General features: G+C 40.2%; 1 protein-coding gene and 2 non-coding genes across 3 annotated transcripts in view; all 3 read left to right on the top strand.

The window, feature by feature from the left end:
• Window positions 1-24,628, top strand: part of Sf3b3 (splicing factor 3b subunit 3) — a 39,167-nt gene that overhangs the window by 1,358 nt on the left and 13,181 nt on the right. The window contains 14 exon segments of the mRNA XM_036187668.1: window positions 932-1,068; window positions 2,239-2,565; window positions 3,279-3,451; window positions 4,555-4,696; window positions 6,768-6,880; window positions 8,618-8,755; window positions 9,722-9,825; window positions 11,593-11,758; window positions 12,935-13,030; window positions 15,075-15,147; window positions 20,611-20,762; window positions 21,393-21,548; window positions 23,305-23,460; window positions 24,230-24,373. Coding sequence (XP_036043561.1) covers window positions 999-1,068; window positions 2,239-2,565; window positions 3,279-3,451; window positions 4,555-4,696; window positions 6,768-6,880; window positions 8,618-8,755; window positions 9,722-9,825; window positions 11,593-11,758; window positions 12,935-13,030; window positions 15,075-15,147; window positions 20,611-20,762; window positions 21,393-21,548; window positions 23,305-23,460; window positions 24,230-24,373 — 2,010 coding nt within the window. The 5' untranslated portion in view covers window positions 932-998.
• Window positions 2,867-2,945, top strand: LOC118584945. Its single transcript, XR_004945111.1, has one exon. It is a non-coding gene; the product is annotated as a small nucleolar RNA SNORD111 (small nucleolar RNA).
• Window positions 8,309-8,396, top strand: LOC118584943. The gene has a single exon (XR_004945110.1). It is a non-coding gene; the product is annotated as a small nucleolar RNA SNORD111 (small nucleolar RNA).

The following is a 24,628-nucleotide window of genomic DNA, read 5'->3' as shown; positions in this document are numbered from 1 at the left end:
ACATATATAAGCATATGGAAAGATGAAGTTGGAGAGATTTATTCCCAAAGAGAATTGAGTGGCTGGGAAATGGATCTGAAGTTTTTACTGCGCATTTGGGTTTTGAATGATGTGAATGTAGCCTGTTGGACTAGAGTTAACCGTAGATTTGCGTTTGTCTGACAACGATAGAGGCTTGTTGTATTAACTGAACAAGTTCTAGTCCCTGGCAGTTCACTACTTTCTATATGTTGGGCAATGGATATAATTTTTGAGAGTAAGTTTCCTTGACCATAGTTTGTTTTGTTTTTGTATTAGAGTCTGGCGCTGAGTGTGTAGCTTAGGCTGGCCAGTGAACTTGTAGTAAGAGAGCCATGATGCCTAGCTTCCCCCTCCCCCCCCCAAACCAAAAATGGGTATTGCTGGGTGTAGTAGTGCATACCTTTAATCTCAGTACCTGGGAGGCAGAGGCAAGAGGATCTCTGAGTTCCAAGTCAGCCAGAACTACAAATGAGACCATGTCTCAAAGAAAAAGGAGAAACGTAAGACAGGGTGTTGCTGTATTGTCGATTCTGGAATTCACTGGGTAGCTCAGATTGGTCTTACACTTGGAGATCTTCTCCTGCTTCAGCCTCTTGGCGCTCAGAATGCAGGTTCATGCCAATATGTAGGCTTTCATAGGATTCATGCAAGATGAAACGCAAAGGATGTAGCATACTAGAATGGTGCCTAGCATATATATGATGCTGTATTTTTCTTTTCCCTGGAGAATGAACACCAGGGCCTCGTGCATGCTAAACAAGGATTCTAGCAATGAGCCTGAAAAGGCTCTCTTAATGATAAATGTGGTGTTTTGCAGTAGGCCTTAACTCTGTTGGTTCTGTCTTCAACCAGAAATTCCCATACAGAATTTCTTCTAAAAACAGTCATTTTTCTGTTTTTGTATTTGTAGCCGGCTCTGACTTGATACTGTTGGTGTAGACAAAACTCAAAGTGCTGTTTCAGTCTTGCTTGTCGTCATGTTTCTGTACAACTTGACCCTACAGCGGGCCACTGGCATCAGCTTTGCCATCCATGGCAACTTCTCCGGTAAGTTCTCTAGGTATTAACTTTGTGAACTGAAGTGGATTAATACATATACATACATACATACATACATACATGTATATTGCTTATCTTGTTGAAGGAATTTATTGTTTTCCATTAAGAAAATATTGGTGTGGTTTGTGTTAAATTATGGTGTATTACCCATCACCCAGTTTCAGGTGCATTTCTTTCCATTTAATGATTCTAAGTATAGGTGTATATCTTTTCTCAAGTTGTGTATGTTGTGAGACATAGGCTGTATAAGTCATGGTCTTTATTCCCAAGACAGTCTCTTTAGTCCAAGATGGCCTCACTTAGTAGTCCTCCTGCCCTAGCTTCCCAGAGCTGGATTACAGGTTCTTAATCTGGAGTTTGATATCAGATTTGCTAAAAAGAATATCTTAACTGGGTGTAATAGCTCAGAGCTATAGCTCTGGCACTCCGGAGGCTGAGATACTACGAGCAGGTTCAAGGCCAACCTGAAGTCTGAATTACATGGTAAGTTTGAGGCTAGCGTAAAATACATAGAGAGAGTGTGTGTATCTCTCTCTCTTTCTTTTTCTTTCCAAGACAGGGTTTCTCTCTGTAGCCTTGACTGTTCTGGTGGAACTAGCTCTGTAGATCAGGCTGGCCTTGAATTCACAGACATCAGCTTACCTTTCCCGAGTGCTGAGGTTAAAGGCGTGTGCCATTGCATTGCCACCACCACCTGACTAAGATACACAGTCTTTAAAAAAAAAAAAAAAAAAAAAGGACTGGCAAGATAGCTTATCCAGTGAGAGCACTTGTCACTTGTGGCTTGAGCCTGAATCTAAGAGTTAACATTGTGGGTAAAGTGCTTGCCATATGAGCATAAGAATCTGTGAGCATGAAGGACCATTATCAGTAACAGATACTTCCCAATTGTGTATATTGGTGATCAATTTTATGAAATTAAAGTTGTTTTGTTTTGGTTTTTACTTATGTAACCCTTTATTTTATAAAAAGCTTTTTTGATAATTACTTTGGTTAGGTCAATTCTGGGGAAAGTACCTTTTCAAGTAGAATAAATTAATTCAAAATATAGATTCCCCCAACTAATTTAATTCCAGTTTGTCCCACTGCCTTTTCTATCCATCCCTGTTTTGAGGGCTCATTCTGGGTGTTTATGATCTTTATTTTTTGGTGACTTAGGAACCAAACAACAGGAAATTGTTGTTTCTCGTGGGAAGATCTTGGAATTACTTCGTCCAGACCCTAACACTGGCAAAGTACATACCCTTCTCACTGTGGAAGTATTTGGTGTTATCCGGTCACTTATGGCCTTTAGGCTAACAGGTGGCACCAAAGACTACATTGTAGTTGGTAGTGACTCGGGCCGAATTGTTATCTTGGAATACCAGCCATCTAAGAATATGTTTGAGAAAATTCACCAAGAAACTTTTGGCAAAAGTGGATGTCGCCGTATTGTTCCTGGCCAGTTCTTAGCTGTGGATCCCAAAGGAAGAGCTGTTATGATCAGTGAGTGACTTACTTTATTTGCTCTTAAGTGCTTCTCTGATTTTTCCATGTGCTCAATGTGCTATATAACATGCTGTGATCTTCGCAGTGTGCCAGTCTATCACTTAATGTGCTAACATTTGACATTACATTTGTATTTACTCCAATTTATGTTGGCTTAATTTTGTTAAAGGTTTCTTTTTAAAATAGTAGGAAAGTCATAAAGTAACTACTTTTTATCTATCTGGGAAAAATAAATTCATCTGCAGCAAAGGCTATTGTGAAGTGATCTTAGTTGTGTAGTCAATGTGGTTGCTTTCTTCAGCCTGAAGTGATGATTCACATTCATGTCTCTTCTCTGATGAATTCTTGAGGGAAATTCTGTGTGTCTGATCAGGCCTCTAGAGGGCAACCCTTTGAGCAATTACAAAACCACTAGGCCTAATTCAACAATCAACTATAACAAATATAGTAGTTACTGTTGTATTTCTCGGTGTCCTTAAGTCCAGGGAACCTTAAAATTTTTTGAAGAATTGGGATATTAAGTTTTTTTTTTATTAGAAAGGAGGGGTTATAATGGTTTTATCGCCTGCTAACAATAGAGGGCTGTACACTACTTGTATAGTTAGTGATGCTTGCTAATAATGTTATTTTAAAAGGATAAACATGTGTATATTTAAGTATCTCTTTTCGTCATGAGGAAATCTGGTGTGTTTCATCTCCTTCAACTATAGGTGCAATTGAGAAGCAAAAATTGGTATATATCTTGAACAGAGATGCTGCAGCCCGACTTACCATTTCATCTCCCCTGGAGGCCCACAAAGCGAACACTCTAGTATATCATGTGGTTGGAGTAGATGTGGGATTTGAAAATCCTATGTTTGCTTGTCTGGAAATGGATTATGAGGTACTGAAGACTGGTGTGCTCTCGCTCACTATGCTCGCTCGCGCTCTCTCTCTCTCTCTCTTTCCTTCCTTTTTTTAAAAAAGTCATCTCAATCTTTTCCCTAAAATAATTTCCTTTGTTGTGTGTGGGGGCCCAGATTACTCAAGGTCAGAGAATCTGAGCTTGCCTTACCCAGCAGGGATGCATAATGGGGTGATTTGGCCACAGGCATGGTTACCAGGTGTTTTGAAGGGTCTACACTTGGCTGTACATTGTGCTTTGATCTTGAAAGGGGGAGGTCTTTTGCTTCTCCCCTTGGCGTTGGACAAAAAGCCTTTTGGAATAAACCTTGAGGTGACTGGGTATTGACTCTGGGCCCTCCTGAAGCTATCCTGTGTCTCTGTCTTTCTTATGTCTCTTTTTATCTATTTCCTCATTCCTCTCCTACCACACAAGAACCCTTGGACAGGTATGAGCTGTATTCTATTAGACTCCCACATTGTGTGGATGTAGATCTTAAGTCAATATTATTTAAATTATTTTCTCTTAAATCATTCTTGCCAGAAGATCTTTTTCACATTATAAATGCTTTACTGAAAACCTTCAGAATGTTTGCACTTGACTATGTCTCATCCTTTGCTCTGATTTAAGTGACTGGTCTGTGTGTGGACTGAGATTAGGAGGAGCTGCATGAGAAATGCAAAGTTCTATTTGGTGTAGTTTTTTAAAAATGGAAATAGTGCCGGGCGGTGGTGGCACACGCCTGTAATCCCAGCACTTGGGAGGCAGAGGCAAGCCGATGTCTGAGTTTGAGGCCAGCATGGTCTACAAAGCGAGTTCCAGGACAGCCTCCAAAAAGCTACAGAGAAACCCTGTCTCGAAAAACAAACAAACAAAAAAATGGAAATAGTGAAAGGCAAAGGATACCACTCTGCTCTGGACAGAAAGCAGCATCCTCTGGTAGTGGCATCCCTGGATCCTTGTAGCTCTACCATTTTTATAGTAGCATGAACTTTGTCACACAATTTAGAATCTGTGAACCTTTACTTCTTGTGTGTATGCATGGTCCTGATATCCTTTCTCAGTCTAAAACTTTCTGATTAATCTTTGTGGCACTCCTACAGGAAGCAGACAATGATCCAACAGGGGAAGCAGCAGCTAACACCCAGCAGACACTCACTTTCTATGAATTAGACCTTGGTTTAAATCATGTGGTTCGAAAATACAGTGAACCCTTGGAGGAACATGGCAACTTCCTTATTACAGGTACTTTTCTCTAGTGCTGCTTTGTGCCTTTTTTAAAAATATACGTTACTTGATATGGGTGTTTTGCTTTTGTGTATGTCTATGGAGACCAGAAGACGACATTGGATCCCTATGAACTAGAGTTACAGAATATTATGAATCACCATGTGGGTACTAACATGGGGGTGAATTGAATCCCCAGTCTCTGGAAGAGCAACCAGTGCTCTTAACTGCTGAGCCATCTCTCCAGCCTGTTTTGTATATTTTACTTGCTCCATTTTATGCCTAAACTCAATAGATTTGACTACATAGGATTTGGGTCTTAATCCCCTTGTATGTTTCTGTTCTGTTATTTTAGACAATTTCTCTCTGTTTTTGTTTTTTCAAGACAGGGTTTCTCTGAACAGTCCTGGCTGTCCTGGATCTCATTTTGCAGATAGACCAGGCTGGCATTGAACTCGCTGAGATCTGCCTGCCTTTGCCTTCCAAGTGCTGGGACTAAAGACGACAATTTCTCATCCTGTAGTCCTGGATAGGTAGTTTCGAGCTGACCTTGAACTCATGGCAGTTCTTGCCTTAGTCCCCTGGTGTTGGAATTATAGATGTTGGTTATCATACCAAGCTTCTGTTTTTCTTGAGGCTAAATATAAGATGGTAAAGTGATTTTAAAAAAGAAAAGGTTGGGTGCCACGTGCCTTTATTCCCGGCAGGGAATCTCTGAATTGGAGGCCAGCCTGGTCCATAGAATGAGTTCTAGGACAGCCAGGGCTACACAGAGAAACCTTGTCTGTAAAAACAAACAAAAGATGCTATGCCAAGTATTTGAAGTATCTAGCTTTTTAATAACGCTTATACTATGAGTGTGTAGACAAGTCAGTTTATGAATTTGAAAATTTAGATGAAATATTATGAAAAGCATTACTAATATTGATCTAAAGAGAAATTGATGGCCCCCAAGGTGGCCTAACAGGTCAGGGTGCTTGCCACCAAGCCTGAAGATCTGGGTTAGATTCTTAGAACTCCAACCTCTTTGGAAGGAGAGAACCTACTCCTGTGGTGGGCCACTGACCTTCACATAAGCACCGTTGTCCAGGTCTGTGTCTGCACATGAAAGTTTTGTTTTTAATGTTTATTTTTGTGTGTGAATATGTCTGTAAGTTCATGCCTCTTGCATGTGGGTGTCCAAGGAGGACATAAGGGATCTGGAGCTGTAGTCATGGCAGTTAATGAGCCGCCTGACCTTGAGTATTAGGAACTGAACTTGGGTTTTCTAAAGAGCAACAGGTGCTCTTAACTGCTGAGCCATCCCTCATCAGCCACCCTCATTTATTTATTTATTCATTCGTTTATTCATTCATTCATTTATTTATTTTAAAATTTCACCAGGTGTGGTGATATACCCAGCATTTGAGAGGCAGAGGCAATTGGATCTTACTGTGTTTAAAGCCAGCCACAGATAAAGAACCCAAAGTATATTTCTGCAGAGACTACTAGTAAAATAATAAAAACTTTATTTAAAAGAATAAAACTGCTGGATGGTGGTGGTGCACGCCTTTAATCCCAGTACTCAGGAGACAGAGCCAGGTGGATCTGTGAGTTCGAGGCCAGCCTGGTCTACAGAGTGAGATCCAGGACAGGGCATCAAAACTTCACAGAGAAATGCTGTCTTCAAAACCAAAAGCAAACAAGCAAAAAGAATAGAACTATATGAGATTATATAGCTTTATGTTACTATCAGAACTGAGGAGGGGGCCTGGAGGTGTGGCTCCACAGCTAAGAGCACTGACTGGCAAGCCCGAAGGATATCATCCTCCCATCTCTTCCCCCTAGTGCTGAGATTACAGGGTGTGCTTTCATTTACCGCTTTTAAATGTTCCTCTTGCTTTTGCTTGTATGGAAAGCACTTTGCCAACTGGGCCCCTATTTTTGTCTTTTGAAATTTAAAGTGGACGACAGGGAGAAGAAATACTTGGTTGGCTTGTCTTTTAGCTTCTGGCATACAGCATCAAGTGGGAAGGAGAGCAGTTGAAAATAAGAGCAGGTCAGAGTAATTAAGTCACTGTTAACCTTCTTTTATTTTTTCCTCTCACAGTTCCTGGAGGGTCAGATGGTCCAAGTGGAGTGCTGATCTGTTCTGAAAATTATATCACCTATAAGAACTTTGGTGACCAACCAGATATCCGATGTCCAATTCCTAGGAGACGGGTAAGGTCTTTGCCAGAGAGGAAAGATTGTTGTTTGTTTGGGAAATGAATTACATTTTTATGATTACAGGATACTTACTCCCTCCTTCCCTCTCTCACTCCCTCCCCCCCCTCCCCAGAATTTCTCTGTGTAGCCCTAGCTGTCCTAGAACTCACTCTGTAGACCAGGCTGGCCTTGAACTCAGAGATCTGCCTGCCTCTGCCTCCTAAGTGCTGGGATTAAAGGTATACCCGACCACTGCCCGGTCTATCTCTCTTTTTCACATTTATTATTTTGTGTGCATGTATGCCGAGGTCCATGTATGGAGGTTGGAGGACAAACTTCAGGAGTCAGTTTTGTCTTTCCATCATGTTTGTCTTCAGTTGAACTCAGGTTGTTAGGCTTAGCAAGCGTTGCTATCTGCTAAGCCATCTCACTGGCCCTAGTATACTTTCTTAAGTGTATCTGTTGCCAAGTTTTAGTTATTTGAAGAAATAAATGCTATTTTTCTAAAACTGGTATTTTAAAAAGGAAATTACTATTTCATTGTTATTATACTGAAGATTTATTTTTCGTGTATTTTATGTAATTTGCATGTATGCCTGCATGACAGAAGAGAGTATCAGAGAAGAGGGGATCAGATCCCATTACAAATGATTGTGAGCCACCATGTAGTTGTTGGGAATTGAACTCAGGACCTCTGGAAGAACAGCCAGTGCTCTTACCCGCTGAGCCGTCTCTCCAGCCCTTGTTTATTATTATCTAGCCCACAATAGTCTCAAAATTTGCAATTTAGCTCAGGATAAATTTGTCTTTCTATAATCCTTGTGTCCTTCCAAGTGACAGGATTACAGGCATGTGTTACCACGCCTAGTTTATTCTGCTCTTGGACCTAAGGCTTTGTACAGGCTAGGTTAGAGCACTGCCTGTTGAGCAAATTATTACTTTACTAAGGCAGTACATGCCTGTTCACTTTATTGCGAGGTTACAAATGATGGCAGTCTATTTATCCTGTGGAGACATTACTGATCTTATTCCTGAATCAGTTTTTACATTGCTCCCCCCTCAGCTTTGAATTACTTATTTTTAATATTGACTTTGGGTTAAACCTTATAGAATTTAGTTAGTTGATCTGTGTAGAAGTCCCATCAATTTTCTAAAAACCTAAGCAGAAATTTAATCTTAGTAAAAGCAGTGAAATCATCCTGTTGATCAGACAATTATTGAGCATCTGACTGCCAATTTATTTAGCTTGGGGCAGTGAAGAACTATAAAACATTTCATGAAGAGTTTACTTGGAGAAATATTTTATGAGATGTTAACATTAAAAACTCAAAGCACCAGAGTCTCCACTAAGTGGGAACTTGGTGCTACACAGGCTGGTTGGTGATGGATGGTTCCCATGGCAGTGGTGGATAGATGTGGTTTTTGTTTTCAAATTTTTACTCACAGCCTGAAATGATGACTTTAATTTCATGTCTCTTCTCTGACATTTGTCTGTGGAGATGATTTTTGCCTTACTGATCTGATCAGGCTGCAGAGTGGAATATTAGCTGTTTCTTGGTTACTGGGAGTTTATTGTATATTTCTAGCAGACAAGTCTTAGTTGTTCTGTTCAGTTGGCAGCTACTGTAGTTAGTATTTGTATGTTAGACCTTGAGTTGTTGTCTGTATAGTCTCTGTTGCTAAAGTACTGAATTCTGGAGTAAAGAGTACCTATTTCCAAGATGGTGATTATTATGTCTTTGGCCTTGCTAGAATGACCTGGATGACCCTGAAAGAGGAATGATTTTTGTTTGTTCTGCCACCCATAAGACCAAATCCATGTTCTTCTTTTTGGCCCAAACGGAGCAGGGAGATATCTTTAAGATCACTTTGGAGACAGATGAAGATATGGTAAGTAGACCATGAATAAAGCGGGGAAGAATGCGTTTTTGTTGTAGTCTGTTTTGATTTTTAATTTGAATATAATTTAAAGCCTTTGTCTAAAGCGCCTGCTATGTATATGTGTAAGATTTACAAAACTGCTTTGCAAACCACCTGTACATCATAACTTTGCCTGAGTTCAGATAGGGATTAAGTACAGCTGATACTTGACAAGTCAAAAAGAGGGCTTTTGCCTTCCTTGTCTTTATATATTGTTTTGTCCTGTTTGGCTGTCTCTTGGAGGCCTGCTATTTTTTGAAGAGGAAACAGGGAAAGGGGAGGTGGTTGGGGCCGGGAGAAGTGGAGGGAGGGAAACTGGCTGGGATGTATGGGACAAGAGTCTTTTTGGTTTTCCAAACAGGGTTTCTCTGTGTAGCTTTAGAGACTATCCTGGAACTGACACTGTAGACCAGGCTGTCTTCGAACTAACAGAAATGTGCCTGGCTCTGCCTCCCGAGTGCATTGCGCCACCACCACCCAGCAAGAATCTATTTTTAATAAAAGAGAAATAAAGGGGAAAAAATTTAGATATCTTAGAAAGTGGTTTACTTTTAGGTTTGAATGTGAAAATGGGTTTCCCATTCTGGTCAATGAGTATCTGTTCTTGTAAAACCAAACAAAGCTCTTCATGTCTTGGAAGTTGATAATATGCATGATCTTTTGAGTTGGTCTTTAACAATGGGCAAATTTAGTTACCTAGGTAGCCATTTGGTTGGGAATTGGTAAGGTTTGTAAAGGTTAGGTAGTCATTTTCAATTTTTCTGCGCTGTATATGCTCAGTCTAAATTCACTTTGGCCTTAAGACAGAGCAGTAGACCATGTATAAACAAATCAGCCTGTTTAGATACTGAGTGTAGTGTTTTACTTGGAACGTATAATAGCAGGCTTCTGCGGCCAAGCTATACTTGCCTTTATACACTTGTCTTCTTGCTCCAGGTAACTGAGATCCGCCTGAAGTATTTTGATACTGTGCCTGTTGCTGCTGCTATGTGTGTGCTTAAAACAGGCTTCCTTTTTGTGGCATCAGAATTTGGAAATCAGTGAGTAATCCCTTTATTGTCTCAATTTACCTTGGTTACCATAAATAATAGAAGTTGGCAGAAGGGAGGTGTGGTTTTAGAGCTAGGGAGCTTTTCATAGAATGGTTAAGGTTTTCAAAGTAAGTATTGCTCTCATCTTCTCTTTGTATTCATCCCCCCCCCACGCCCCTTTCTTCTGTTGCATTTTCTCTCCCTCTCTTTTTGTAAATCAGTTTTTAGAGTTATTTAAAATTTTATTCTATGTGTATGTGTGCAAAGTGTATGTATATGTACCATATGCATATAGAAAGCCAGAAGAGGGCATCTGGAACTGGAGTTCCATGTGGTTGTGAGCTGTCAGGATAGGGACACTGGGAACCAAACTCAGGTCCTTTGCAAGAGCAGCAAATGCCCTCAAACCACCACCACTGCTGAGTCATCCCTCCCTCCAGTCGCTTTTTTTTTTTTGTTCATTTTCTTGTTAGCTTCCTTTACTTCAATGGCTTCCATGGCTACCTCTGAATGTCTGCAAAAATATCTTTAGCTGAGTGTGTGGTGTCACATACCTGGATCCCAGCCCTTAGAAAGCTGAGGCAGGAGAATCTCGGGCCCAGCTTGGGCTACATAGTGTGATGATTGGTTCCAGAAAACCAAAAACCAGAGAGGTTTCTACAAGTACTTCTGTGTAGACTTAAACTTGAAGTTAATTAGTACCTACACTGCCTGCACACAACACCAGTGTGCCATGATGCGGATTTTTTGTTAATGACCAATGAGCTACTTGGAGTGACTTGTGAGTTCTCAATTTACCTTTCCTCTGCTACTTTTAGTCAAGTGCAGAGTTCTATTTTTTTACTTCTTTATTTGGTTCCAATCTAAACTTAATTCAATTGTGTTTCCTGTAAAATCTAGTTTTGTTTTGTTTTGTTTTTCAAGACAGGGTTTCTCTGTGTAGCTTTGCGCCTTTCCTGGATCTCACTCTGTAGTCCAGGCTGGCCTTGAACTCACACAGATCCACCAGGCTCTGCCTCCCGAGTGCTGGGATTAAAGGCGTGTGCCACCACCGCCCAGCAAAATCCAATTTTTAGAGAGTCGTCTCCATGTCATCTCAACAAGATAGGACAGTCCTTACTGACATTTCCTGTATCTCTGTATTAACAATCTTTGATGGATTTTCATTGCCAAATGGAAGAAATCTAAACTCTAGTCACCAATTTAAAACCAGTATCCACAACTTCAAATTACTTTCAAAAATGACAAGGTCTTGCCAGTATCTGCTAACATGTATACAAAACACTTTACTAATTTAAGTTCACTTATAGATACTTTCTAGGAGTTTGTGCTATTGCTGCCTTGTCTCCAGACCAGGAAGTATATGTGGGTATATAGGCAGATGTCTGTCAAGTATCTTCGTCAAAGCTCTTTACCTTATTTCCTGAAACAAGGTTTTGCACTGAATCTGAAGTGTACTGGCTGACCAGCAAGCTCTAGGGATCCAAGCCTGTCTCCCCAGCTCTGGGATTATGGATGGGTACTGCTGAATCCTGATTTTTACATGGGTGTTAAGAATCAGAACTTAGTTCCCTATGCATGTATGTCAATCATTCTTCCATCTGAGCTATCCCCAGCCCATACTCTTTCCTCAGCATGGCATCTATTTAAGTACCTTGTTTCATTTAAAGTTTTTAAGCTAACTTTGGAAGCAGATCCAAAGTATACTGAAACCTAACTGTGCTCATTCGTTTATGCATTACCTATGCCAAAGAAAGTCTCTTTGCTTTTCCCCAGTTACTTATATCAAATTGCCCATCTTGGAGATGACGATGAAGAACCTGAATTTTCATCTGCCATGCCGCTAGAAGAAGGAGATACATTCTTCTTTCAGCCAAGACCACTGAAAAACCTTGTGCTGGTTGATGAACTGGACAGCCTCTCTCCCATTCTTTTTTGCCAGGTGTGGCCTTATTCAATTACCTCTACACCATGCCAGCCCGTTAATAAATTGAAATGTAATCATTTAAAGTTTTCCTTAGATTGAATTGTAGTCTTAAGAAAAACTTGTCTATGGAATCATTGCTGTGGAGAACTGGTAGTTAAAGAGTTCAGGGCCTAAAACCTATCACTCTGTGAGGAGTATTTGTTTTGAGACAGTCTTACTCTATGTAGTTCAAGTCTAGTTGTGAACTAATTGTCCTCCTGCCTCAGCCTCTTAAGTGCTGGGATTACAGGTTTAAGCTCCCCTGCCTGACCATTGTGCAAGATTCAAGTTCAAGACTGTCCTTGGTGCAGTTACATAAGAGTTGGCTAGCCATATCATAAGCATATATGTAGATATGTAATAATGGGTCTAATACATTTTTTAAGTAGTGGTTATGGTAATTGGAATGCCTGAAAACTTACGTTAAAATTGTTCTCATGAGTGACAAAGTTATAATTACTCAGTGTAATTTGACACTTTTAAATGGAAGGAAACAGTAATTTCAGGTGCAGGTTATATATAACAACACTTCACTCAATGTCAGTGTTCCTGTCTGACTTCTGAACAAATTGCATAAGTTTATTGTGTTTTTTTTGAGACAGGGTTCCTCTGTGTAGCCCTGGCTGTCCTGAAACTCTATCTTTAGACCAGGCTGGCCTTTGAATTCAGAGATCTGCCTGCCTCTGTGTTGGAATTAAAGGCATGCAACACCAACCCCTGGCTTTTTTGGTTTTTGAGACAGGGTTTCTCTGTGCATTCCTTGTTTTCTTGGAACTCACTCTGTAGATGAGGCTGGCCACTACCTCAGAGCCTGCTTCTTCCCGCCTCTGCCTCCTCAGTGCTGGGATTAAGCATGCCGCCGCCACCCAACAATTTTTGTGGTTTTTTTTTTGTTGTTGTTGTTGTTGTTGTTATTGTTTGTTTAATGTGGAACACTGGGGCCTTTTCTCATTTCCCAGTCAGTAGCCATTATATCATTTTAAACCAGAGACTAGTTTGTCCCCCAAGTTGTGTTTAAAAACTTAGTACATGGGTTGGGGATTTAGCTCAGTGGTAGAGTGCTTGCTGTAAGGCCCTGGGTTCAGTCCTTAGCTCTAAAAAAAACAAAACAAAAAAAACTTAGTACAGTAATATTTTCCCCTTGTTGTGCAGATAGCTGATCTGGCCAATGAAGACACTCCACAGCTGTATGTAGCCTGTGGTAGAGGACCCCGGTCATCTCTGAGAGTCTTAAGGCATGGACTTGAGGTAAGATGGAAATTTCTTGGTTCTCTTTATGGTATGAAAGGTCAGCAAAGAACATCATATAGACTTATTTTGATGAGGTCAAAGATAAACAACTGTTTCTGTGAATAAATATGTACTTCCTTTTGTCCCTAAAGTTTATGGAGTTTAGATGACCTTTTCCTTACTAGTATGGTGCCTCCAGGTTCACTCCTTATGACATCTTGTCGGAAGTAAATAACATTTTCTGTGAACATTTAAGTTAGAGTTTGTGGTTGGCAAGCTAGGTCTTATAACTATTGTCTGTTTTTCATCAATTATTGTTTAAATATAGCCAAGATGACCTTGGTTTTAAATCTGGGTTTACTAAATAGAATCTTTAAACTTTTCTATAAAATTCACTTAATTAATGATGGCATTTGCTTAATGGATTGTTATATGATTAAGACAGCTTAAGATATAGCATGTTGTGAAACTGTAAAAGTGGAGGCTTGTGTCTAATTTGAGCCACAGTAGGCAGAATTTGGAAGAATTTTGTGTTCAAGACTACTTTGTTCAACATAGTTTTGGAAATCTGAAAGTGTTTTCACTGCCAAAATAGTCATTATTTCACTACATTTTGAGTGACTGTTATCAAATTTAGAACCAGCATGTGTGCCTGCTTGACTTTTTCTTCTCTTTCTATCTCACCCCCTCCTTTTTAAAATTTATTTATTTATTTGTTTTTTGTTTTGTTTTGGGATAGGTAGGGTTTCTTTGTGTAGACCAGGCTGGCCTTAAAACTCACTACCTCGCCGGGCGGTGGTGGCGCACACCTTTAATCCTAGCACTCGGGAGACAGAGGCAGGCGGATCTCTGAGTTCAAGGCTAGCCTGGTCTCCAAAGCGAGATCCAGGAAAGGCACAAAACTACACAGAGAAACCCTGTCTCAAAAAACAAAACAAAAAAAAACCCTCACTGCCTCTGCCTCCTGAGGGTTGAGATTAAAGGCGAGCGCCACCACCACCCACCTGGCTTCCTTTGTTGTTTTTAAAGATGAAGTCTCATTGTAGCTAGGACTGGCCCCAGACAGAGCAGTCTCACTGTCCCAACCTGTATACCAGGAGCTGAAGTTCTTGATTACTTAACTGCTCATTGGCTCCTAGTGAGGATGTGCTGCACACCAGTTCTTTCCACACACACAAAGAAAGCTTTGTGTAGTGTAAGAAGGACTCTAGAGTTGCATTTTAATGCCTTGCCTTCTGTCCTTACAACTTTATAAGCAGAGCTTTTGTTATATTTTGAAAATACTTAAAAATATATTGCTTTGTTTCTTCTTGTATGTCTGTCTGACTTTGACTATAGTCTTATTTGAATAAAAACCAAATTTCTATTGAGAAGCATACTTGACACAAGTTTTACTGATGAAGTTCTTATGTCTTCCTGTTATTCTTGGAAACTGAAAAGGACAGTGCCTTGAATTTTCTTGTTCTTTCTATAAGACATAGGTAAATAGTACAATGTATTAAGTGCTCTGTCTCTGGGTCATGTAACAATATTTAATAAACTTAGAGTGGCTTTATCTTAACAGAAAAATTACAAAGGTAATAAATACAGAGTTCATGTATAACCCACTATTAGATGTCCTTAAGGAGCATCAAAGTGTAGTTGGGGAAAAAGTTGGACCCTGTTTGCTTTCTGTGAACCACTTATAAGGTGATTGTCGGCCCAGGGATAAAACAGTATTTTTTCTAGTGTGTGGCATTTGTGATTTTGTGTTGTGGAAGTTAGAGAAATCAATAAAGTACTGATTTAGATTGTTGCTTTTATTTCCGGTGGTGCTTGTCTTTTCTTTTCTCTCTCTCTGCTGTAGCCTTCTCTTCTGAATGATCTGTGGCTTTTTTGCTGTCTGTAATAGGGCTTGCCAAGGCCACCAGTCTTTGGGGTTTAGGTTCTTTTTTCACTAAGTGGTCCAGTTCTTTGACTGTACCATATGGTGTGAGGCCTCGGCCTTTGGGATATCATTACCTAGCATAGTATTAAAATAGAGTTTCATGCTCACTGGATATGTGACTTGCCTGCTCTTTAGGTATCGGAAATGGCTGTTTCTGAGCTCCCTGGTAACCCCAATGCTGTCTGGACAGTACGTCGGCACATTGAAGGTAAGTGTCCCTTTCCTGGTAGTCAAGATGGAGCTTAGGAACCATTGCCATGGGAAACTTAGAAACTGCATTCATAATACGTCTGTATCGCTTCAGCTAGTACCACAGAAACTTCTGGCACGACAGCACATTTTTTGAGGCTTCTTTTGGTCAGGGTACCTTAATTTACTGCTGCTCTTTCAGAAAGTGCATAGAGAGGGTATAGAGCTGCTGTTGATGTTTTAGTTGCAGCCTAAACATTTCAGAATCATCCAGCTGCTTTGTGATATTTGGATTTATAAAGCTCTGGTTTCACCTGTGTAAGAGGTATGTTCTAAGGGGAAATTGTTTTCTCGTTGTACTTGAACTATGTTTTCCTTGTGCTAAAATCACAGTGAAAGTCTAGATTATAAATCGTATTAATTGGTCAGTTCTGCTCCTGCTTAAGGATGTATAGATCTAGTGGAATCAAATTTCAGAGTAGAAAAGGAGTTGTGAAGAAGATGGAATCTGAGTGCTTGAATTAAAGTGCTCACCTCACCTTAAAACTGAATGTCTTGTAGCTTGTATGGCACTCTAAAGACAAGAATGTCCTGTGACATTGAATTTCAGTCCCATAACAAACTATTGGTCGTGTTTACTGTGTTCACTTTGGAGCAGAAGGTTATTGTTTGGGGACCTCATTTTCATCTTTTCTGTCAGGAATGTGGAACTACTGAGATCTGGCCAGCAAACAAAGCTGTGACTGGAAAAGAGCTGGGATTCTGCCTGAGGTTTAGATGGTCTAGTTGAATAGAACAAGCTGAAAGGAGCTGGGGAATGTGTAGGAGGGGAATTTATTAGAATGCTACATTTTTGTGTGTGTGTGTGTGGATTTTATTCTCATAGTTGGAATCAAATGAGTTGAAAGGGGAGTGTCAACAGGAAATTGTTAGGATTGTTGTAGCTGAGAAAGTGATTTGGATATTTGGTTTGAAAAGATTCTTATTCTATATAGAGAAACTAGTTGTTGGTTTGAATTTTGGTGGATTTTATTAAGATTCAAGTAAATGTTACCTAGATTAGTTAACTAGAAAGATGCTTTGAGAGATCTACTATTTTTAAAGGTAGATCTCACTATATACTCAGGCCAGCCTAGAACTTGGTGTGTCTCCAATGGCTTTGCATTCAGTTTTTTCTCAGCTTCTTGAGTACAGTGATGACAGGCATGTGCCACTGTGCCCAGCTTCTAACTTTTAAACAGTTTTTGAAAATTTTAGAGCATGTTTAGGTTTGCAGAAGTTACTCTTCATTTTTATGAAGAAAAGGTAGAAAATCTCAAGTGTTGACTCTAAAGCCAGTATGTCTAAATAATAGCAGAAAATTGTCTCCTGAATCCTAGTTCAGTGCTCATTTTGACTAACTCTGGTGGGAGTTTGGAGTCTTGGGTTCTTTGTGCTTTCATCCTGGAGTCCTCTTTTCAAAGTAATCAACATAGAATTTCTGCCTCCAAACACTTGTCGTAGAAAAGAGACTGGAGTAATTCAATGGTAAAGCAGTTAACAAGCATGCACAGGGCTCTGGGGTCAGATCCTATATTGTAGAACTACCAAAAAAGAAAAGACAGGTGTCTAACTCCTGTGTGCACTGATGTGATGAAAGGTACAAGCATGCTGGCAGGAGGGATTGTAGGACAGGAAAGAGGCTTATTTGAAGGTAAAGAAAGGTATTGTGGAGAGAGAAGTGTTTGCTGATGGAAGTGATGGGCAGTTTCTAGTGTGATGAAACTGGTTGTTCTCTGTTAAATTTCAAAAACGTAGGTAGCAACTATTTCCTGATCAGTTTTTCTTTTTACTGTACTTGGGACAGTTACCCACAAAAACATGTTAGGTTTTCTGGTCATTTTCTTTCCAGATACCCCACGTTACTATTGAGTGATCATTCCTCTATCCACACGTGTTTCCGTCTTCAGGCAAATACTAACCTTGGCTGGTACTTGGTGATGCATACTACCAATACCAAGCCTTTTTTTCTCTTCCACAGGTGGCTGGTGAAGGTGCTGATTATCACAGGTGTGTACCTACTGCTAGGGTCTACTGTGGGATCCTATAGGGAAAGGGATGACCTGCACAGAATACTGAGGCTGCCTTAATGGTGTCTCTCAGAGGGAACTTTGCAGGTGGATGTCAGTGTGTATCATAGTGACAGTCACCCATCTGCTTGCTTATCAGCTGGTCTAAGGCAGAAATTAGGCTTTCCTTTCCCCTAGAGTCTGGACAGTAGAACTAGTTGGCTTTTATGAAACTGAAAGAATGTGTACCTAGCAAACCACAGCTTAATTCTCTTGGAATTACCCATTCCAGATGTATGACTGAAAGATTAGGACCTCAAGAAGTATGTGATATATCATATTAAACTGAGGCAAGGGAAGAGCTGGGCACTCTGAATATCAAATGAGAATGAACTGCAGGATGCTTAGTCATCTGCACTATGCCTCGTGTTACCTTTTGGAGAGGGCTATTTGTAATGGAGTTAGTTGATCATAAGGCACTCCTCCCTTTCTGGGCTACTTCTGTAGTGCCCAAAAAGGGGGAAGGAAGAAGAGAGAGAATTATCCTGAACTTGGGCCTAGAGCTGTTCTCTTACCCTAAGAGAGTCTTCACTTAGACAGAAAGTAATATTTGTGTAAGACTTAGAACCTCTAGAAAAAGACATTGTGATTATTTATAATTCTTACACTGTTCCTGAAGCTTGATTATGTTCTGAATGTCGACTTTTACCCTGTAATCTCCCTAAGAGTAATTAATCTGCTTTAGGACATCATTGCTGGAGAATGGAAATGGTAGAAGTTATAGTGTGCTTAGTATTTACTGGGAAGTGGATGTTTTCAGGAAAACTGTGATTATAAAAGAGCTTTTAAAGCTTTAGGCATTGTTCTTTCACTTGTTGAATCATTTAAAGTGTGACCCCTGTTTAAGTGAATTAAACATTTCCTTTATATCCGAATAGTCTTGACTTACGGTTAAAAGGAAGGTGTAGACCTGGGCACCCCTTCTCAACCCCATTCTCTTAATATGTAAGTCAAAAATTGTAAGATTTCTGTTCCAGAAACCCCCTTTCCCTCTGGACTGAGGGAAGACCCTGGAAAGTATGGCCATTTAAAGCCCTTTGTGGGTTGGCTTTAATTTAGTCTTACACAGCTTTCAAGGTACCAAATTTTAGCAAATAGAAACATGGGATATGATGTGGTATAAGAAATTTCCAGGTCAAAGTTCAGAGCTGGAATAAGGTTTTAAGTTGATGTTGTCTGGAGATGAATTTAGAACTATTAGGAATCCATTTAGAGACAACTATATCCTAATACTTGACTTTTTAAAATATTATTTACTTATTATGATGTATGTGTGGACACACATGCCGCAGTGTGCATGTGGAATGTAGAGGACAACTTTGTGGAGTTACTTCTCTCCATCCATCTTTATGTGGCTCCTGTGGGTGGGACTTAGATCATTGGGCCTGTGCAGCAAGCACCTTTACCCTCTGAGCCATCTCATCAGGCCTTAAGTCGTTTATGATAGCAAACGATACTTGGTGTTGTAAAGCCATTGTATATAGTGTCTCCAAAGCATTTGAGACATTCTAACAGTTTCAACAGTACAATTGTACAACAGCACCAAGTGTGTGGTCCAGTACTACTTATGTTTTGAAAGTTGTATTTGTACTTTGTGAGTTAATCGCTCCACTGGTCTAGCAATTAGAACTTTCCTGTTGGGAAAGATCTTTGGTTCTTGCTTTTCAGCCACCCTTGTTGCGTACATGTATTATTAACAGAAAGTTTTGTCAAACAGCACTTAACCCTTACTGTATGAAGCACTTTCATAACATTATATTATTTCTGTTATAAAATACTGATTACAACTCACCAAACTGTATGTCCTGCTAATGGGTTGCACTGTGTAGACTACACCAATAACATGTCTTTACTTCACCCATCCTATAAAGAATGCTGATTCTATTAATTCTAATAATAAGTAATTTTGGAGTAATACACACCAAAAGTGGCCATTGGTGTGAGTGGAGGTAACTAAGTGGTGTAACTAAGTAGGTTAGTCCCGTGGCATTGAGCTCTGACAAGGCTTAGGGCAAGCAGAGCTCTGTAGCTGCTAATCTAGTTTAGTGCCTTACTCTGTTATTCTATCCTTTGTTTAGCTGATTTCTGGGTTTGGTACAAAAGGTGACAAAAAGTTGATATAACAATACAGATATAGAGTCGGGGGAAAATCTTACTAAAAACAATCAATGTGCCTTTATTGAGTATGTATCCAGTGTTCTCTGTTGTGAACATAGGCAACTCAGGAGTTCTTTTATTCTGTAGAGTAAAAGTATGGGAAATAGATGGCCTTTGACAATGGGATTGTGGGGGAGGATGACTATTAATTAAGGTTGCCTTTATATAGAACTCAAGATCTTATGACCTTGAGAAACTCTTTAGTATTTGTTTATTCAGCTACATTATGAAAAGCAAATTCGATTAAGATTGCTCTTAACCACTGTGTTGTTAACATTTTTAAACAGTGAAAAACTAGAGAGGTCAAGGACTTGAAAATATTAACATTCTCCCTTCCCCCATTTCCTGCTTAACTGGTAGTCTTTTCTCATTCCCAGTAGGGCTAGTTTATAGCCCTAGAATAACTAAATATTCTCAGACCTCCAGTAGTTCATTTTAGTCATTATACATCGTATTCTTATGTTAGCTCCCTTTGGGGGTCTTTTGAGGTTTTTTTGGTTTTGGTTTGGTTTGGTTTGTTTTTTTCAACACAGGGTCTCATTACATAGTCTTGACTTCCTTGAACTCAGATCTACCTGCCTCTGCCACCTCTAAGTGATCAGATTTGAGGGGTGTCCTACTACACCTGGCTAGTCTTTCTAGTTCTCTTAAAATATTCATTAAATGGGTTGAAATTAAGCAGAGTTGCCCATTGTGCAGGAAACTCTGGGTTCCATTCCCAGCATTTTATAAGCTGGGCATGGTGGTACATACCTGTAATTCCAGTACTCAAGAAAGAAGAGTGGGGGCGGTTAAAGTTCAAGGTCATCTTTGGCTATATAGCATGTTTGAGTCCAAACTGAGATACATGGATACCCTATCAGTTGGTCAACAGTTGGCACAAACAGATTTGCCTAGTTTTTACACACACAGTTATTTAAGATTTCTGTATACATGTATTTTTTATTGTCCCCTATGATTTCTTTAGCAAATATCTGAAGAAAATCCTAGTTTTCAGAGCTATGAGAGGAAGAAATTTGTACTTAGTGTGTTTGGGCATTTATTTGTATGTTGCTAGGACCCTCGGTCATCTTTTGGGCCATCCTGTTCTGTGTGTGCATGTGTGTAGTGATAGGAATGTTGTAGAAGGTTTCTGAAACTCTTAGTGTCTCAATTGCCTTTCTAATGCTAGTAAATTTGAGTTCTTTCCTAACCGTTTGTTTCTTTTCTTTTTTCAGATGAATTTGATGCCTACATCATTGTGTCTTTCGTGAACGCCACGCTTGTGCTATCTATCGGAGAGACTGTGGAAGAAGTGACTGACTCTGGGTTTTTAGGCACTACTCCAACCTTGTCCTGCTCCTTATTAGGAGATGATGCATTGGTTCAGGTGAGCTTGCTTACCTGCTTAGCATGCTCAGTCTTTCCTTTACCCATCATGTTGTAATGCGTGGTGTGCTGTATTCCTGTCCCTCCATTCTCACCTTCCAGAAAACCGCAGGGGTGCATATATGTTTTATCCACATAAAAATGCACTGAGAGCTAATTCCTTTCAGATTTTTACTAAGCAGTTTGGAGGATTTGAAACCTAACATTTCCTCTCAGTTTGCCATTTCTGTTAATAAAACCCCGTTACTGCTGTTCTCATCTTTAATAACAAGTAGGCTTTGGACTTCTTTGAACTATGGGACAAAGCATGAACTTTAAAGAAAATTCTTTAAAAATAAATTGTCTGCTGGGCGGTGGTGGTACACACCTTCAATCCCAGCACTCGAGAGGCAGAGACAGGTGGATCTCTGAGTTCAAAGCCAGCCTGGTCTACAGAATAAGTTCCAAGGTAGCCAGTACTGTTACACAGAGAAACCCTGTCTTGAAAAACCAAAAAAAAAAAAAAAAAAAGAATTGTCTGGGCTCTACTAACTCTAGTTGATACCATTGTATGAGTCTAGGTTTTCCAGGTATAAGGATCATTCTGGGTGATCAAATTGCTATTAGATTTTATTCTTTGACTGACTTCTAGGTGTATCCAGATGGCATTCGACACATCCGAGCAGATAAGAGAGTCAATGAGTGGAAGACTCCTGGCAAGAAAACAATTGTGAAGTGCGCAGTGAACCAGCGACAAGTGGTGATTGCCCTGACTGGAGGAGAACTTGTCTATTTCGAGATGGATCCTGTATGTTATTTGTTTAATTGTTGTTGGCCATGTGTTATCTTTCATTATGGTTCTTGGAGTGGGATTCTGAAGCATTGATAATATTATCTGTAGCTGAAAGTTTTCCTGTGTTCTGCCCGGTCTGCAACTGCTCAGACACAAGAAAACACACAGAGGCTCATGTTAATTATAACTGCTTGCCCATTAGCTCAGGCTTACTACTGACTAACTCTTACACTTAAACTCAGCCCATTTCTATTAATCTGTATGTTGCCACATATTCCATGGCTTTACCTGTGTGCCACTTACCTGCTGCTCCCTGGAGGGTGGTCTGGCATCTAATTCAGCCTTCCTCTTCCAGAATTCTCCTTGTCTGCTTATCCCACCTATACTTCCTCCCTGGCTACTGGCTAATCAGCATTTTATTTATCAACCAATCAGCGACGTATTTATAGCATACAGAGCAACATCACCCGTCAATTAAATTATCAGTATATATAGAATCATTATTTTATTTTATTTTTTTTGGTTTTTCGAGATAGGGTTTCTCTGTGTAGTTTAGAACCTTTCCTGGAACTCGCTTTAGAGACCAGGCTGGCCTGGAACTCAGAGATCCGCCTGCCTCTACCTCTGCCTCCCGAGTGCTGGGATTAAAGGTGTGCGCCACCACTGGCCCACCTTCATTATCTAACGAGTATTTGACAAAGATTTATTTTCTCCTGTTTCACCTTTATTTTTTAATTGTATGCGTGAGCGCACTTGCTGTCTGCATTTACAACATTATGTTAGAAGAGGGCATCAGATCCCACTATAGATGGTTGTGAGCCACCATGTGGTTGCTGGGAGTAGAACTCAGGACCTCTGGAAGAGCAGCCAATTTTAACCACTAAGCCATCTCTACAGCCCCCAGTTGTTTGTTTGTTTGTTTCGTTATATTTTGTTTAAGATGGGTTCTGATTCTAGGCTAGTGTCAAACTCACAGCAATCCTCCTGTCTTGGCTTCCTAAATGCTGGGATTAGTCACGAGTCATTGTGTCTGACTTTTGCTATTTTATATGGAAATGTATCCAGAACTTACCTTACTCTTAAAATCTCTAGTAGAGTTGAGGTTTTTGTTTTGTTTTGTTTTGTTTTGTTTTTTTTGCCATGTTTCAGTTCACTTTTACTGATATTTTTGGCAGGGGGTTTTGTCTTGAGGTAGTCTCACGTTGACTAAATTGGCCTTGAACCCCTGGTTCTTTTCTGTCTCCATGTCCTGGAATTATAGTCTTGCTGTACCACAGCTGGCTTCATTCAGAGTTCTTGTGAAGTTTATATATTTGTTTCCTGATCTAGGTTAGTCTTGTTTGTCACGGGTCTCTTGATTTTCTTTCCCCCTGAGGCACTAATATGTTTGACATTAACCTGTGAAGTTGCTTATGGGACCTGAAATGGTGAAATTCGTGACCGTAGACTATTAGAAAAGGGGTGAATGTGAGACGGGTGCTAGTAATGTAGCTCGGGTGGTAGCTCCTCAGCACTTGAATAAACTGGGTGTGGTAGGACCCTTTGTCAGCCCACTGCTCAGTGAGGCAGCAGGGCCTAAAGTTCAAGGTCCTCCTTGTCTACATAGCTAGTATAAGCTGCATGAAACCCTGTTTCAAAAGCAAAAAGGCGGGTAAGAGGAGACCCCCCCCCCCCAAAAAAAAAAAAAAAAAAAGCCTTAACCGATCTTCCTTTCCTAGGCCCAGAGTTTTAGGGTGGATTATAGCACATAGACCTATTTTGTTTCTTATAGTCAGGACAGTTGAATGAATACACAGAGCGGAAAGAGATGTCAGCAGACGTGGTGTGCATGAGTCTGGCCAACGTGCCCCCAGGAGAACAGCGATCTCGATTCCTGGCTGTGGGGCTGGTGGACAACACTGTCAGAATCATCTCCCTTGACCCATCAGTGAGTGGTACCCTTGGTTTTGTGGGTGGGGACTAAGTACTTGGATCCCTAAATTCGTACCTATTGTCTTTCCCTCCTCTCTCTCTCCTTATTTTTTATGTTTCTAGAGGTCCAATAATCTGATCTCTCAGGCACAATTTGGCAAGTTCTAATCTGCTGCTGCTTTTTATGCTCATAGCAACCTCAGGAGTCCTCACTGTAGTTTAAGGATGTTGATTTGAAACTACTAAATCTTTCTTTGGCATAAGGACATTGAATTACTTTTGTGGTATATTTTCTATTTCATCTATATTACTTGTGTTTTCCTTGCATGTCTGTATGTGCACCAGAAGGTGTCCAATCTCCTGAAATGGATAATTTTGAGCCACCCTGTGGATCCTGGGAGCTTGGGTCCTCTGTGAGAGCAACAGATTCTTTTTTTTTTTTTTCTTTTTTAGGGCCTGGCGCTTGCTAGGCAAGCGCTCTACCACTGAGCTAAATCCCCAACCCTAACAAATTTTAACTACTGGAACCATTTCTCCAGCCTTATTATTTTCAGGGAGATACTGTTTGCTTGCTGTGACCATTATTCCCGGTGACAAAAAATAAACAAGAGTTCCCTAAGCTTATTCTGAGATTTAAGATTTGATGGCCCCCTACTGTCTCAGTGTACTTTTGGTTTTCTTTTGCCCTCGAGAAAGATCCTACTTCAGTCCTAACAATCTGTGGATATGTTCTTTTGCAAAATTGATTGTCTTATGGCTCTTTTTTGTTTTTCTCCCTTCCACAGGACTGTTTACAGCCTCTGAGTATGCAGGCTCTCCCAGCCCAGCCTGAGTCTCTCTGCATTGTGGAAATGGGTGGGACCGAGAAACAAGATGAGCTGGGTGAGAGGGGCTCTATCGGCTTCCTGTATTTGAACATTGGACTACAGGTAAGAGTCCCGGGGCTCCTCTTGGTGTCAGGCCTTTTCCTTTAGACAGTACAGACATTTGTCTTTGCCCATGGTTCCAGATAGCCACTTGATGAAAGTCGCTTTATAGTGCTGTCATGGATTCGCTTTTCTTAGTACTTAGAACGTATGAGGCAGGCCTGGAAATTGTATGCACAAAGAATCTTCATATCTGGTAAAAATGTTTTGTGGTTTATGCTTTGGAGAGTCCTCAGTAGTCATCTGTAGTTCCACAGT

The sequence above is a fragment of the Onychomys torridus genome, chromosome 5, assembly GCF_903995425.1.
Source record: "Onychomys torridus chromosome 5, mOncTor1.1, whole genome shotgun sequence".
Classification (NCBI taxonomy): Eukaryota; Metazoa; Chordata; class Mammalia; order Rodentia; family Cricetidae; genus Onychomys; species Onychomys torridus.
The sequence above is the reverse complement of the archived record's forward strand: the minus strand, read 5'-3'. Positions and strand labels throughout refer to the sequence as shown.